General features: G+C 44.9%; 1 protein-coding gene across 1 annotated transcript in view; it reads left to right on the top strand.

Annotated features, from left to right (window-relative positions):
* The window catches only part of LOC105564691 (neurogenic locus Notch protein), a 291,723-nt gene extending 275,723 nt beyond the window's left edge, over nt 1–16,000 (top strand). Inside the window, exons 9-14 of the mRNA XM_012017253.1 lie at nt 4,307–4,850; nt 5,465–5,995; nt 6,489–6,721; nt 6,931–8,749; nt 9,041–10,803; nt 11,024–16,000. Coding sequence (XP_011872643.1) covers nt 4,307–4,850; nt 5,465–5,995; nt 6,489–6,721; nt 6,931–8,749; nt 9,041–10,803; nt 11,024–12,144 — 6,011 coding nt within the window. The 3' untranslated portion in view covers nt 12,145–16,000. The remainder of the gene's footprint in view (nt 1–4,306; nt 4,851–5,464; nt 5,996–6,488; nt 6,722–6,930; nt 8,750–9,040; nt 10,804–11,023) is intronic.
* Nucleotides 16,001–16,735: the final 735 nt, after the last annotated feature.

The following is a 16,735-nucleotide window of genomic DNA, read 5'->3' as shown; positions in this document are numbered from 1 at the left end:
AAATTGCGCGATTGAATCCCACATCTGTAGATTTCTGCATACGTTTTTAAAAATATATTAACATAGTCAAGCAAAATAGTTTTCTAAACGCTCCGATAAACTTAATAATTTTATACGAGGATGTATAAAAATAAGAAGTTTCACGTCTAAGCAATATTGTTACGTAAAAATACACATAACACATAAAATATTATGAGAAGTTAACAAGTTATATACTCTCTAAAAGTCAATCAATGGATTATCGCTTAAAGCAATGAATGTTCATTGATTCACAGTTGTAACGTAAACTGATTGACTTTTAGAGAGTGCGTTTTATTTAACGCGAAGAGAATTTTTGGCAGCAGATGTGCGAACCCGATGGATCTTGCGAACGGTCGAGACTAAATAGTATCTCGGTCGCTATGTAGAGCAAAAAGCGAACTCGACCAGTTTCTGCCCGAGAACTACCGCCGTATCGACCAGTGCAACGCGATATTTATGAATCGGCAGCTATTCATTTGGTCCGCGGAAAGGATTGACAAGTGAGCATTACGGGCATTAGAAGAGGGGCGTGGACGGCAGCGTCTATCGCAGGATACGTCGCCCGACGAAGGATAATACCAGCTCCCGAACTGAGCCAGATGCGTGCAGCGACCGGGATGCGTAACGAACAGGCTGAAAAAAAGACGTTTCTCGCGAGAGCGAATATCTGTTTTTTCCCTTTGCAGGATCCAGGGATCCCGTATCCCTCAGCGCGGCCTCGGCGATCCCTAAGTAAATTAATGTCTTCGAAGGACTTCGTGCTTCGGAGCTGTTAATAACAGCATCGCGTCGAGAAAATTAAGCGGTTTATTTGAGATTAATTATGGCTTCCCGGTCCAGCCTGCATACGTTCGCTTCGCGTTGACAACCCTTCATTCATTTATATTCTTCTGGCTAGAATTCATTGTACTACATTGTTTCTCGTTGTGCGGGATTTTTAGGGTAAATTTTACATCTGAGAGAATAATTTTATATTATAACAAATTAATTTCTTATATAAGAGCATAAGAAGGAACGCGACGATGAATTCGCTTTGAATCTTGTGTCGTGTACGCGACACAAAATTTTTTATGTAATAAAATATTCGGCATATCTTTACAATAATAATAATATGTTTCATTAATTTGCAGTAGTGTGAGAGAAATTGATTCGGTTGTTAAAAACGTCACTGTGAAATTTTTCTCGAGAGACAATGGCGCATGAAATTGGCCTTGAAAAATGTTTCTGCGGCAAGCACCGCCGTCTCGAAGCGAGTTTAATAATTCAAATGTTCCTGCGGGCGTATTTGTATGTAAATTTAAAGTAATACAAGAGAACAAGAGGTCTCTGCAGCATCGATCAAACGAGCATACTCGAAGATGAGGCGGTTTCTTAAATGACTTGATGCTGAATGAAGGGGAAAAATCGAGTTGCCGATTTTTCGAACAAACGAATTCGATGAAGAATGTAAAGCGAATCGACAAATAATAAAATCTTTACTATGAAAAAGTTATCTAAATGCGCTGGAAACTAGACAGTCTATAATAGTCTAATGCTATCACGAGTTTCACAAGTCACTAATAAATTTTACAAATACGCCAAACTGTTTCTTCTCCCTCGTGTAATAGACCCAAGGCCTGTTTTCCAGTTCGTGCTGGTACTCGGAGCATTTTTTATTTTCACTTCATCTTCGATATTACTTTATAAAGTCTACTAAAATACTAAAATATATTTTATTAAGTCCTATCGACTTCTGAGGTAGTCTGTGTGTTATCTTAAAAGAAGAGTCACTTATAGAAAACATTGTGTGTAACGAGACAGTTTTGCGTATTTGTAAAATTTATTAGTGACTTGCGAAACTCGTGATAACATTCGAGCGACAATGCATAGCCGCGCGTAGCGGCGGATGTCGGAGGGGGAGTTTAAGATTCGAGAGGATGCCACGGGGATCCGCCGCTTCGGACGTGCATTCACAAGTAAATTAGCTGCATCATTGTCTGCGCGGACGGGCGAGAGGAAAGGGGAAAAATATCGGCTGAATGTAAATATGATAAAAATCCACGCGTCATCCGGTTGACGAGAATCGAAGAATGCTCCTCGAGGCGTCGCGATGCGTCGACGTGACGACGGGCTCTCTTATACGCGGCTTTGCAAAATCATCCTTCGATATCGAACGCATAAGCCGCTTATCGATCGGTTCGTCCGGTATTAAAAAACCGTCACTTCTGGCCCCTTCATCGACACCTCCCTTGATTTCAAGCGTATCCCTATAATATAAACAGCATGTGTGATTACAAGCGATGGTAACAATTGATTAATGTTTGTTGCGAATTTTTCAATTTCTTTTAGTTAGAATATTTCTTTTATGGATTTACGTTTATGAAAAATTTATTATTCACTCCTTTCTATGTTAATATTTGATAGAATTCGACAATGTTTTAAATGTGCAAATTGCAAATCGTATTGCAAAGGGATCAATATCCACATTATGCTAAAAACATTGCACATCTCCCGAGTTGAAATTTTTGCACCATTCGTCGTCGTTACATTTATCCGAGCAAATTTCTAGCTCGCTGCGGGTTTTAGGGGTGTAACTGAGATCTCAGGACGCAGTGAAAATAATTTCCGCCTGGCAGCTGCCTCACCTGAGGATTATTCTCCGATATAACGTAATTAGACCACCTGCGGTGGGAATGCGTCGCGTGCGCGCCGCATTCTCTACTCTTCTTCGTTTCCTTGCGTCTTTGTTTCTTCCTTCGCGACTCTTTGCATCGTACGACGCAACGGCGATTCACCCGACTCAATTTGTGTATGAATGAACGCGCATTAGCCTCACAATCTTGACAAAAGCAAAGAGACTTGACCACCTGGTGCAAGGATCACCAGGGGTATCACGCGGAAGCGCGATAAAACACGTGGATTCGCAGGTTTCGCGGTAGAGAAGCGAATGTACAGTTAGTCGCGGTAAATTTTATATCTATAATGTGACACTGAAATATTGCTAATGAATTTAATAATACGGAGTCGTTACAAGTGACCATTGATTTAATCAATTCAATTTTTAGGAATATAGTTACATGAATATCAATAACGTCAGCTTCGATAACTCCTAGATTCTCATCGATGATTTGAAAGCGATGTTACGTGCGTCCTAAAAATTGCTCGTAATTAATATAATACAACTCGTAATCGATATTTATCCGACGACGATGATTGGTAGCCGATCCGCGATCTGCTTCACGGCAGATCATGCGTGAGAGCTGCCCGTCACTGAATCGATCTTGTTCGACGGAATTATATTACCATCTGCCATCCCCTAATTATTCTTGATAATTGACGCGATTATTGCTTGTCAAGAATCACTCCCGCGTTCGCACGGTAAGAAAATCGCTGGAAAAAGGCATCCGGTCGATCGATCAAGTATGCAATTATTTCCTCGATCCAACGTCTCGATCATGTACTTTGCCCCCGTCCATCGGCATAGCTGATTAATTAACGTTAATTACGCCAGTTATGGCAGCGACGACTTCATCCGCCCTGACTGCTTGTCCGAACATGTCGCCTGCGAAGACTATGAATATCTTCGCTTGATTATCTGACCTTGGCAGAATAACATTTTTATTTTAGAATATCTATATGCATATAATTAATTAGCGTCTTATATAAAGATGAAACGCGTAAATATTTCACATAATTTGTATACCTAATAAGACTTACAGTTAGGAAAAATTCGTTTTTATGTTTTTAAGCTGTTTTTCGGCCGCAAAGGAATTCTTTTGTAAAAATGTTAAAGAATTAACAACAACATTATTTTAATTATTATAATCTTCGATTTGAAAATATGGCATTTTCTATCCAATATATATCGTTTCCTTTCCATTCAAGAAAATTATTCTTAAATAATAAGCATATATTTTTCTCGATCAAATTACATAAAATCTATTCAAGTTTTTGTTTCTTTAACGCAATATAATCTCATTTCAAGATTTGCACGTTGAGACAAAACCGAGGGGTAAACCGCTGAGGGCATTGTGGTGTACAGGTTTGCGGCATTACTGGGCATTTTTTGGGCCTTAGTTTGGGCATTAAGCATTTTGCTGGGGCATTATAAAGATAAAACAAGATAAATGAAATAAAATAAGATAAAGTAATGCCCACTGGGCATTAGTAGGCATAGGTGTACATGATTTTGGTCAGCGGTTTACCCCTCGGATTAAAATATTTTCAAAAGAAGAATATTCTTTTTCTCTGTGTGCACATTTTACATTCTTTGTACACAATATCTGTAATGTTCCTCTTCTTCTAGGTTTCACTGGAACTCAATGCGAGATCGACATAGACGAGTGCGCGCTGAGGCCGTGCATGAACGGCGGTACCTGCAGCGATCTCGTCAACGCCTTCAGGTGCACCTGCGCCGAGGGTTTCACCGGCGCCCACTGCCAGATCAACATCGACGACTGCATCTCGTCGCCGTGCAAGAACGGCGGCACTTGCCAGGACGGTATCGCGAGGTACACGTGCGAGTGCCCGGCCGGCTTCACCGGCGACTCCTGCGAGACCAACATCAACGACTGCGCCTCGAATCCGTGTCGCAGCGGTACCTGCATCGACGGTGAGAACAGCTTCACCTGCAATTGTTCCCCCGGCTTCACCGGCAAGCTGTGCCAGACGCAGATCGACGAGTGCGAGAGCAATCCGTGTCAATACGGCGGTAGATGCGAGGACCGCATCGACGGTTACCTGTGCGTCTGTCGACCGGGCACGTCCGGCGAGAATTGCGAGGTGAACGTTAACGAGTGCTACAGTAATCCTTGCCGAAACGGGGCCAGATGTATCGACGGTATCAACAGGTAAGCTTGAAGAAACATACGTTGCATTTGCTCGTCGAATCCGACATCTTTTTAAGCCTTGTATCGACGATCCGAGAACTGTGTCCAAGTTCTAGGTCCGAGAAATGTGTAGCTAATCAACTTTTATGGAAAGCTGCAATAAGTTGATTGGCTATGCATCTCTCGAAACTAGAACTTGGACCAAGTTCTAGCATTCTAAGGCTGTCTTAAGAGTATAAGACAGCCATTCTGCTCAGGCTCCAAGTTTGCTGCACAAAACGCATATAGTTGTCTCCACTACTTATCATAGCAATGTGGGTATGACAATCACAGATACAGCTGTCCCAAAGATTACTATTTATTGGGGTTGTGCCAATCCTAATTAAACATGTGGTAACCATTTCGATCTCTCCGTGTAGCAAATACAACTGTGTGAATTTATGTTTGTGGCAGCCCGTGACATCAACGTTTGATTCAAGCAACTTCATTTTTTTACAATTCGACAGCATCATTTTTCCGGATTGATAATGGAACAGTTCGAGCGCGAATGCAATCTGACAAAGATCTTTTGGCCGCGCCGCCAACGCTCTCTTTTATTTTTTTTCCCCCAATAGATACGATGTCTCGTGTTTCAGGTACTCCTGCGAATGCGAGCCCGGCTTCACTGGCCAACACTGCGAGACCGACATAAACGAGTGCGCGAGCAATCCATGTGCGAACGGCGGCCGTTGCATCGACGTGATAAACGGTTTCAAATGCGAGTGCCCGCGCGGCTACTACGACGCCAGGTGTCTGAGCGACGTGGACGAGTGCGCGAGCTCGCCCTGCCTGAACAGCGGCACTTGCGAGGACGGGGTGAACCAGTTCATCTGCCACTGCCTGCCCGGTTACGGTGGCAAGAGGTGCGAGGCCGACATCGACGAGTGCGGCTCGAACCCCTGCCAGCACGGTGGCACGTGCAACGACCATCTGAACGGTTACAGCTGCAAGTGTCTGCCCGGTTACGCCGGTACCAATTGCGAGACCAACATCGACGACTGCGCCAACAACCCCTGCCAGAACGGCGGGTCCTGCATCGATCTCGTTAACGACTACAAATGCGTCTGCGAGCTGCCCCACACCGGCAGGAATTGCGAGGACAAGCTGGACCCCTGCTCGCCGAACAAGTACGATTTTTCCTTCCGAAATTCATTTGCATGAGGATACGTGGATGTCGCGCGTATGCATAGCGTGTGTACTCCTTGTACTCCATTGAGAGTACAACTTGCAGAGTATTTAAAAATTATGCATCAAGTATTGTAGAACTGATTGTATACGGGGAATTTCAGATTTCAAATTGTAAAGCTTAGGATATTCTTTTGAAAAGAAAAACTTTAAAGAAAAAATGCATATTTTGAATCACTTTTTAACACATGATGTACAATACCCTCGTCACAAATTGCAATTGACCTGTGCAAAAAATCAGTATTGTACATCAGTTTTTATTTATGTTATTGTGAGATTTCGTATAACTCCTTAAGCTCCCGTTTCTTCACGGCAATTGAATTACGACTGCGGCGAAGAACAGGAGTCGGGGCTTCGTTTAATTCCGATAAAACGTATCCACGCGGATGATCCGCATGATAGAACGACTTTATAACGTTGCTGTGTCATTTCCAGATGTCTTCACGGGGCGAAATGCTCGCCATCGTCGAACTTCCTCGACTTCGCGTGTACGTGCACGGTCGGTTACACGGGCAGGCTGTGCGACGAGGACGTGGACGAGTGCGTGATGACGTCGCCGTGCAGAAACGGTGCCACTTGCCGGAACACAAACGGCTCTTACCATTGCGTGTGCGCGAAGGGCTACGAGGGCCGTGATTGCATCATCAATACCGATGACTGTGCATCATGTGAGTACGAACCGCCACTGGCTGTTCTTTGCTTTCTTTTCCTTGCCTGCTACAGATGCGGATCTTCTTTCGCTTTCATTTAAGAGTCTCGACGCGAGTCTATAGAGCGTCATCTGTTTTATCGCGCGATGGCACGGATTAAATTAAACGCATTTAATAAACATCGCCGTGCGACACTCAAGAAGAATCGTTCTCTCCCATGTTCACAGTTCCCTGTCAGAATGGCGGCACCTGTCTGGACGGCATCGGTGATTACACGTGTCTCTGCGTGGACGGTTTCAGTGGCAAGCACTGCGAGGTTGACATCGACGAATGCCTGTCGCAGCCCTGCCAGAACGGTGCCGTTTGCAAGGAATACGTCAATTCCTACACGTGTCAGTGTCAGCTCGGCTTCTCCGGCATTAATTGTCAAACCAACGACGAAGACTGTACCGACAGTAGTTGCATGAACGGCGGCACGTGTATCGACGGCATCAACAACTACACGTGCGTCTGCAAGACCGGCTACACGGGCTCGAATTGCCAATATCGTATCAACGAGTGCGACAGCTCGCCCTGCCAGAACGGTGCTACCTGTCACGATCACATACAGTACTACACATGCCACTGCCCATACGGTTACACGGGTAAGCAGTGCGACAAGTATGTGGACTGGTGCGCCGAGAATCCGTGCGAGAACCAGGCAACGTGCGTGCAGCACATGAACAAGTATCACTGCAACTGCTCGCCCGGGTGGACCGGCAAAGTGTGCGACGTGGAGATGGTCTCGTGCAAGGACGCCGCCATACGGAAAGGCGTGCCGGAGAACAGCCTTTGCAACAACGGCACCTGCGAAAATATAGGCAACAGTCATCGTTGCCACTGCCTGGACGGTTACACCGGCTCCTACTGTCAGGAGGAGATAGACGAGTGCGACTCGGCGCCGTGTCAGAACGGCGCGACCTGCAAGGACCTCATCGGCTCGTACCAGTGTCTGTGCACCGAGGGCTTCCAGGGGCAGAACTGCGAGCTCAATATCGACGACTGCCGGCCGAATCCCTGCCAGAACGGCGGCACTTGTCACGATCTGATCAACAAATTCACGTGCTCCTGCCCATCCGGCACTCTCGGCTTCATATGCGAGATCAACATCGATGACTGCATGATGAGCGCTTGCCACAATAACGGCACCTGCACCGACAAAGTGGGTGGCTTCGAATGCAAGTGCCCGCCCGGTTTCGTCGGGCCGAGATGCGAGGGCGATATCAACGAGTGCCTGTCGAATCCGTGCACCTCGCCCGGTACGCAGGACTGCGTGCAATTGGTCAACAATTATCACTGCAACTGCAAACCCGGATACATGGGCCGTCACTGCGAGATCAAAGTGAATTTCTGCGACAGCGCTCCGTGTCAGAACGGTGGCTTTTGCACAGCCAAGCACGACCGACACGTTTGCTTGTGTCCTGGCAATTTTCATGGCACCAATTGCGAATTCATAGGTTCCTATTGCCACTCCGAACCGTGTCAGAACGGCGGGACGTGCCGCGTCATCGGGAATAGCTATCAGTGTTACTGCTTGCCAGGTACGACCGGCACGCATTGCGAGTTCGACGCTTGGAACGACTGCGAGAGGCATCCGTGTCAGCAAGGCGCCCCTTGCATAAACAAGATCAATGACTACGCCTGCGACTGTCCTGCCACGTGGTCCGGCAAGAATTGCGACATCTACGACGCGGGTTTTCCTGGCGGAATATTCGGCACAGATAACAAGACCCTCATCGACCTTTATTTGGAGCGCGAGCGTCAGAACTGTATCGAGAATAACTGTGCGGCCAAGTCTCGCAATGACCGCTGCGACGAGGAGTGCAATCGACCCGCGTGCAACTTCGACGGCAAGGATTGCTCGTTGGGCATCAATCCGTGGCGCAACTGTACCGCGTCCATAGATTGCTGGAAGGTATTCATGAACGGCAAGTGCGACGAAGAGTGCAACAATCAGCAGTGCCTCTTCGACGGCAGAGACTGTGATCGGAAACTCCCGCCTTGCAAGTGAGTATAAGCTAAATTTCTTTCCATAACTAAACGTTATGTTTAGAAAAGTGGTAGATTCCGACTGTTTCGAGGTAAAGCTGAGAGTATTAATGATAATTCGAAAATCGGCGCGTCACCCGAGGGACGTGGTTGAACTTTTAAATTTGCCAATTATTATTAGTACAACACGTTCTGAATGTTTTGATACGTTCTTTATTCTCTTCATGGATATATTAAGTAAAAGATTCCGACCGATTGTTTAGTTATATTTGTAGCATCTTTATTTATTCTACCATTTGCTTCTTGCAGCCCAATCTACGATGCATACTGCAGAAAGCATTACGCTAACGGCCATTGCGATTACGGCTGCAACAACGAGGAGTGTAGCTGGGACGGTATGGATTGCGAGAAGGAGCCGCCGTCATTAGCGGAAGGTGTCATATCCATAACCGTGAGACTGGACATGGAAACGTTCCGTTCGAACCTCGCAGGCTTTTTACGCGACATGGGCTATCATTTAAGAACGACGCTTCGCATTAAACAGGATGAACTCGGTAACGAAATGATATTTCCTTGGAAGCCCGATCACAAGAAGTATCCTAACTTCTTCAACCGGCCGATTCCCACTCATAAGAAAGGCGTGGTCGCTTATCTGGAGATCGACAATCGCAAATGCACGAGCACGGTATGTTTTTCATCGGCGAACGAGGCCGCCGAGTACCTGGCCGCCACGGCGTTAAAGCACACACTGTCGCGGAACTTCCCCATCGAACAAGTGCGAAGTGTCATAGGTCCTCAGCACACGGACTCTTCCGAGCCGCCGAATTATAAGTACGTTTTCATCGGCGTGGTCATCGTGGTGCTCGGCGGGCTGCTAGTGGGAGTCCTGGTGACCGCACAGCGGAAGCGTGCCGTCGGGGTCACCTGGTTCCCCGAGGGCTTCTTAAGAACCAGCAGCGGCAGTGGCCAACGACGCCGGTCACGCCGGCGCGGTCCGGACGGCCAGGAGATGCGTAACTTGAACAAGCAGCCGTCGGTGAATTGCATGAGCATGGACGTCGTGAACGCCCGAATACAGTCCCAGTGGTCTGACGACGAGTCCGATCTGCCGCCGTCGAAGCGGATGCGTGCCATCGAGCCGGGTTACGCGAGCGATCATACCGTCATCACGGACTACGAGGAGACCGAGCCGCGTATGTGGACGCAGCAACATCTGGACGCGGCCGAGATACGACGGCCGGACGCGGGTGGTGTGCTGACGCCGCCCAGCCTCGAGCACGGCCAGGACGTGGACGCGCGTGGTCCATGCGGCATGACGCCGTTGATGGTGGCGGCGGTGCGTGGCGGCGGACTCGACACCGGCGAAGAAGAGGACGAGAGTGACGGCACCGCCGCGGTGATCGCTGATCTGGTCGCCCAAGGAGCGGATCTGAACGCCACCACGGACAAGAGTGGCGAGACGTCGCTGCATCTGGCCGCGCGTTACGCCCGGGCTGATGCAGCCAAGAGGCTGTTGGACGCGGGCGCCGATGCTAATTCGCAGGACAACACCGGCCGCACGCCGCTGCATTCTGCTGTCGCGGCTGATGCTATGGGAGTGTTCCAGATTTTGCTTCGCAATCGGGCGACAAATTTGAACGCACGAATGCACGACGGCACCACGCCGCTAATACTAGCGGCGCGTTTGGCCACCGAGGGAATGGTGGAGGACCTCATTAACGCTGATGCCGACATCAATGCCGCCGACAACAGTGGCAAGACCGCGCTGCACTGGGCCGCGGCGGTCAACAACGTTGATGCTGTGAACATTTTGTTGGTGCACGGTGCCAACAGAGACGCTCAAGATGATAAGGACGAAACCCCGTTGTTTTTGGCCGCCCGCGAGGGCAGCTTCGAAGCGTGCAAAGCATTGTTGGATACGTTTGCCAATAGGGAGATTACCGATCACATGGATCGGTTACCTCGCGACGTTGCGAGCGAGAGACTGCATCATGACATTGTCAGACTACTTGACGAGCATATGCCGAGGTCGCCGCAGATGGTTACAGTCATTCCGAATGGTCCTCTCATGGGTAAGCGTTTTTATAACATTTTTATGATATGCGTAAGTGCCACAAAGCGTTCCACTTTTGAGGAAAAATTTTTCATATTTTAATTATGATCTTATATACATACACATTATATATATGAAGAGTTAGAATTATTAAACAGCATTGGAAGTGGAAACGTGCACTATTAACAAATCAGTCTTTTGAATAATATTGTTATGTGACACAATTGTCTCTTTTGCAGGATCTTCAAATCATCCACAATTAATCACGCACCCTACGGTAATCGGTTCAGCGCCGAAGCAAACCAAGTCAAAGAAACGGCCAAAGGCAGGTGCGGGAAACCCAAACAGTCCGGAGTCAGAGGGCAGCGGCGCGGTCGTGATGGTAAGGCGAAAGCCGTCAGTGAAGAAGCAGCCGGCTAAACCGCGCGGCGCTCAGCCCCCAAACCAGGAGATCCCGCAGGGCGCGGAAGGCGCCGACGGCAATCTGCCCACTAGCCCGTACGATAGCGCGAGCCTTTATAGTAATGCATTACCCCTGGTCGCCCACACCGCGACGGCGAAACAGCCGCCACCGTACGAGGATTGCATCAAGAGTCAATCGATGCAAGGTCTGCAACAACTTGGCCTAGATACCTTTACGAGCAACTACGGGCTGCCATTTCACGACCAGCTCTTAGCGCCGCATCAGCGGCAGCAGCAAGGCATGGTAAACACATTGTCGCCGCCGTACAGCAATCAGTCGCCGCCACACTCGGTGCAGTCCAACATGACCCTTTCTCCGCAAGCGAGCTACATGGGCTCGCCGTCGCCGGCGAAGAACAGGCCGTCGCTGCCTACATCGCCAACTCATATCGCTGCCATGCGACAGGCGACGCATCAGAAACACGGCAGCATGCCGCCAGTGGGATTTGACTTCGACAATTTACCGTATTCTTCGAGCCAGCAACAACAACAACAGCAGCAGCAGCAGCAGCAAATGCAGCAAACGCAGCAGCAGATCCAGCAGCAGCAACAGCAGCAGCAGCAACAACAACAGCAGCAGCAGCAGCAGCAACCGCAGCCACAGCAGAGCACGCAGCAGCAACAACAGCAGCAGCAGCAACAACAACAGACGCAGCAATACTACCAGTACTTGACGCCGCCGTCCCATCATTCCGGACCGGACGTTACACCACAGCATCTCATGCAAGCGCCCGAGAGTTTCCCAACGCCATCGCCAGATAGCCCTGGCCACTGGTCCTCGAGCTCGCCGCGTTCGAATAGCGACTGGTCCGACTGCATGGCCTCGCCTACGAACGCTTACGGTGCCAGCGGAGGTGCTCACCAAAGCAACAAGGGCTCTGAGGCGATCTACATATAAGGCCGATAGCAATGGTACTTTCTTCCTAGCGCAAAATAAACCATGAAAAGAAAAGAAAGTAGAAAGTTATACATGAACTGTGATTAGCTCGGTCAATTCGAGCGTCTAGATGTTGAAAGGGACGAAAAAAATGCAACGCTGACAACGAAGAGCTCTTCCGTAATAAATCAGTGGCAAGAAGGTATTTTTATTTTTTGTTTTGTTCATTTGTGTGTGTATGTGTGTGTATCGGAAGAGCTATTTACGGTAAAACACATTCTCACCGCGATTATTGTACATTAATAGGTATCAGTGTTGGGAATAAATTATTCGTGGAGATAGAAGCAGTTACATATTTGTTAATTCTTATGTATCATTCATTTAAATGTAAATTCACCTTTTAATTATTATGTTTATTATATAATTAGGCTGCCAAATTTTTATCTAACACTGATGCGTATATAGACAAACGAATATGTAAATTACGTGTAAGCGGGAGGTTTTCAATCAGAGATATTATAAAGCTGACGCTAGGATGTTCGTAGTTCAAGATTCGCAGTTCGCTGTTCGTATGAAATTGGTGGATAGTATGAATGAGCGGATTTGACGAACTTATCATTTGCTATATGTGCCGACTCAACAGTAAAATGATTAAAAATTATAATTAAGAGACGTTAAATCGTCACGAATTCGTATTGGTTCGTGTGTACATTATATAAACAATGGATTCGTTATATCGTACATAATAATAAGGAAACTTGATTTTTCGATAGCCAACACATTTCTATGAATCTACTACGAATCGTGAATGGCGAGGGACGAATCACGAGTTGCGCATAATCCGGCACTAGCATTAAGTCTGATCTACAATGTGCTCTTTGCGTCTAGAAACAGTCTGTTTTATATTTTATAGCCTGTTTTATAGCCAACAAATACGTTTAGAAAATCTGTGCAAATTGATAAATTGTACAGTATGGCTGCTTTCCTTTTAGAGAACACAGTCGATATTATTAACACAAATCGACACGTGTCGCTTTCCATTTAGAATTTAATTCAAACTAAATCGATACTTTTCGACTCTGCTTGGAAAAAGGGTCAGAGTGTGTTTTTAACCGAAGAACTCATCTGCCCCGAGTATTTCAATAGAATATTTTTTCGACAAAACCTTTTCTTAAAATCTTGTTCGGGCTTATACAAAATAGAATGTCTCTAATCGCAAAAAAAAACATTGTAAATTAGACTTTAGACGTACTCAAATAACAAACCGATTGTGCCTCTCTGATACGACGTAATATTTAGGAAAGTTGCGACAGGGGAATCGCACAATTTATAAAAAGTAGTTGATAATGGCCTTCCAGACGAATGTTTATAGCGGAATTATATAACGAATTGCGCAAAGAGAAATTGACTAATTATGTATTTATATATGTATTTGTAGTATATTTTTGATACTCTATCGAGTTTTATTGTCACGGCGTCATACACGGCTCAATGAATAAACGGTGCCTTCGACTTGCCAATGTGAAGACCTCTGATGGACAATAATAAGTAAGGAAACGAGACCTTACTACTCTATAACAATTGTACATATCGCAATAGATGTATCATTCGCGCTGCTGTGTCTGTTATTCCACGGAGACAACTACATGTAGCATATATAACGTGCAGTACTTTATTTAATTTAATCACATGTGGACTTCCCCCTCAGTTTTCTCTCCCCTCATTACATTTTTTGGGTTGACCGTTTCTTTCGAACGCCTAACGGTGCGACAACTACTAATCTATTCTCGCTAAACACAGACGTAATACGAACGAGAAATGAGTCATGAATTGTGCCTTCGAATTCCGTAGAGTATAGGACACGCAGATTCTGTAGCTGGACCTATTATTAAATTATATTGGAAGAAACGCAGCGTTTCCAAATGGCTCTAAACGTTTATCACTAGTTAATATAATTGAGATGCCAGCTTATACTGGCAGCATGTAATGTAATGTAATTAATTGTAATTTAATGTAACGTAACTTAACATAAGGCGAAGAGACAACGTTTATAATCTGTACGGTTGACGGGAGCTTCAGAGAACTTGTCCTTTACAGCTCGCGGAGCATCGTTCCATACATAGACATTCCATTGCGTATGGCGCGCCAACAATTTCTTTTCCTTCCTCTCGTTCCCTTCTCCTCTCCCAACCTTTTCTCGACTCGCGCTATTAAGCTCTTCGGAAAATCATCCACTAAACAAGCTAGCGTAATCGTTAATGTTAATCTCTAGGTGTATCGATCGCCTTAAATTAAGTACTCGGCGCGGAGCGGTGGGACGGTTCTCTGATCTCTTTTCTGCCAAAGCCAAAACAGCATTTTTAATGTAATCATACGTTTAGGGTGCGTGCGAACGTAATGAATAATCACGACGCATTATTATAAAGATTGTTGCAAGATAGAAATAAAGATAGGTAGATAAAGAGAAGAAATGTGCGTGCGTTCTTGAATGTATATCTGTGTGTGCGCGTATGTGTCAGTGTGCATGTGTGCGAGACGAGAATTAACTATTGTTGCGGGCTGAAGAAAGTTCGTGCGCGCGCTTTTGCAATATATTGCCAGTGATACACGTTTTCGTATGTTACACGAAGAATATTGCTGGTATCATCGATACGATCTATTTTGTGAAATCGTCGAGAATGGTTCTGTTTTAATCTTATATTGAAAGATGAAATGTAAATGTAAATACTCCTTCATCTTTTCTATCAGCTCATCTCTTACTGTTTAAGTACTTTTATATAATTGTCTTTTCTCTCCTGAATTTTTGTACAAACTGTTTTTACATATTTTTTTTATATACTACGTGTAAGTTTAGCCGTATTGCTGTACTTCCGTAAGACGTACTGCATAAAATAATCATGTCTCCTTCATCATATTATTATATCACATATAACGTATTTTATATCGTATGCAGTTTGCTGTTGCGTCAAGGATCGTCGTGTGAATACAGTCCTTGATGCAATTCTGGATTACATACAACGGTGTAACGGAGCTTTTCTCCAGTCGTTGAGCATATTATGGGTCCAACGCAATTTCAACGCTTGCTTTATGAACGATACACCTTTCAGAGAGAGAATATTTTTCTACTTGTTCGTGTTTTCATAATAAAATTATACATCTCTAGGAAGAACTGCCCCGCATATCATCGAAATTATGTGGATTCTATCAACAATAAAAATGAGAGTATAGACAAAAAGAATATTTTCTGTATAGAGAAATAAGTATTTTAAGAAGACTATACAAAACTATATACACGTATGAACGTTATACACACGCATACATATATACATATATATGAATATATGTATGTATGTACATACACGCATACATTCATATATATACTCATACGTATTCTCCTACAATACCGTGTCACAAGTGAAATGATCAATCGCACAAAAGTGCAACTAAGAGTACAATTTTAAAAGAATAACGAAATCCAGATAGTATTGAATAAAGATCTGCAATTGATTCGTTTGTTAAAAGAAAGTTAGCAATATGTAGATATTATGCGCGATGTAAATTGTTGAGCAAGCACAAAATTATTTTACCGTGTGTTTAAAATTTAACAGCAACTGCTCTCTGATGCACCATCATTCTGTGTTAAAAGAAACGATATAACTCTAAGCATTATATTATAATAATTTACAATTATTTACAATAGGATAGACGACAGACCGATTATTACGCTAGATTTTGTTATTCCTTGTAACTTGTAAAAAGTACTGAGTTTTATTAATATTAACTAAGCGAACTAAGGATTTGTTCGGTCCTATTATATTTTATCCCGCTGCCCGCTCTCCCATATTTTTATAAATAAGTTATGTCTTTTAAACACAAATGTAATAATAAAGATAATCTAACATCCATAATGGGTTGTTCTTTTTTTCATGCTGACTGTTATATCAATATAGTAGTATAATAATAATAATTGTAACGATGCCCCCGAAAAGCATCTTTCCCCGGCCGAACAACCGCTGGATGCCGTCTGACCGATCATCCGTCAGGCGAGAAACGGGCGCGGTGCGCCCATATTACCCCAGCGGTGGGTATCAGCGTCGACAAAACTCGACTGAGACAGAGTACACTATACCCCCAGGTTCCTGGTACCTGGTTCCAAATTGGACCTAACATTCGTCGCTCCTGGCCGTACAGTCTGATGATCATTTTGACCAGAGATCAGGAAGGAAGAAAACTCCTTCCATAGTCGGTTTATTATCGTCACCGACAAATATTTCGTACGGTTCGAGCTATGTGCGAGCGTCGATCATATCGAAATGCACGACCACGAGAAGTTAATTAAAGAAGAAAATTAATTAAAAAATTTGTATAAAACTAATCGAATATATTTTCACTTTCGTTATTTATTCGAGAATAGATAATGACTGTCTCTTCGTAACTCAATCTTTAAATTCAAAATTCAAGTATTTATGTATACATATATTCATGCGAAACGCATCTTGAAAATGTATCGCGAGATACACATACAAAATAAATGACGTGAGATGCAGAGAAAAGAAACTTTCCATACGACAGATAGACTGACAATTGAATATTCTAGTTAATCAATAATCTC

This window comes from Vollenhovia emeryi, unplaced genomic scaffold (assembly GCF_000949405.1).
Source record: "Vollenhovia emeryi isolate VEMERY1.0 unplaced genomic scaffold, V.emery_V1.0 DF939160.1, whole genome shotgun sequence".
Classification (NCBI taxonomy): Eukaryota; Metazoa; Arthropoda; class Insecta; order Hymenoptera; family Formicidae; genus Vollenhovia; species Vollenhovia emeryi.
This window is presented reverse-complemented; position numbering and strand designations above follow the sequence as displayed.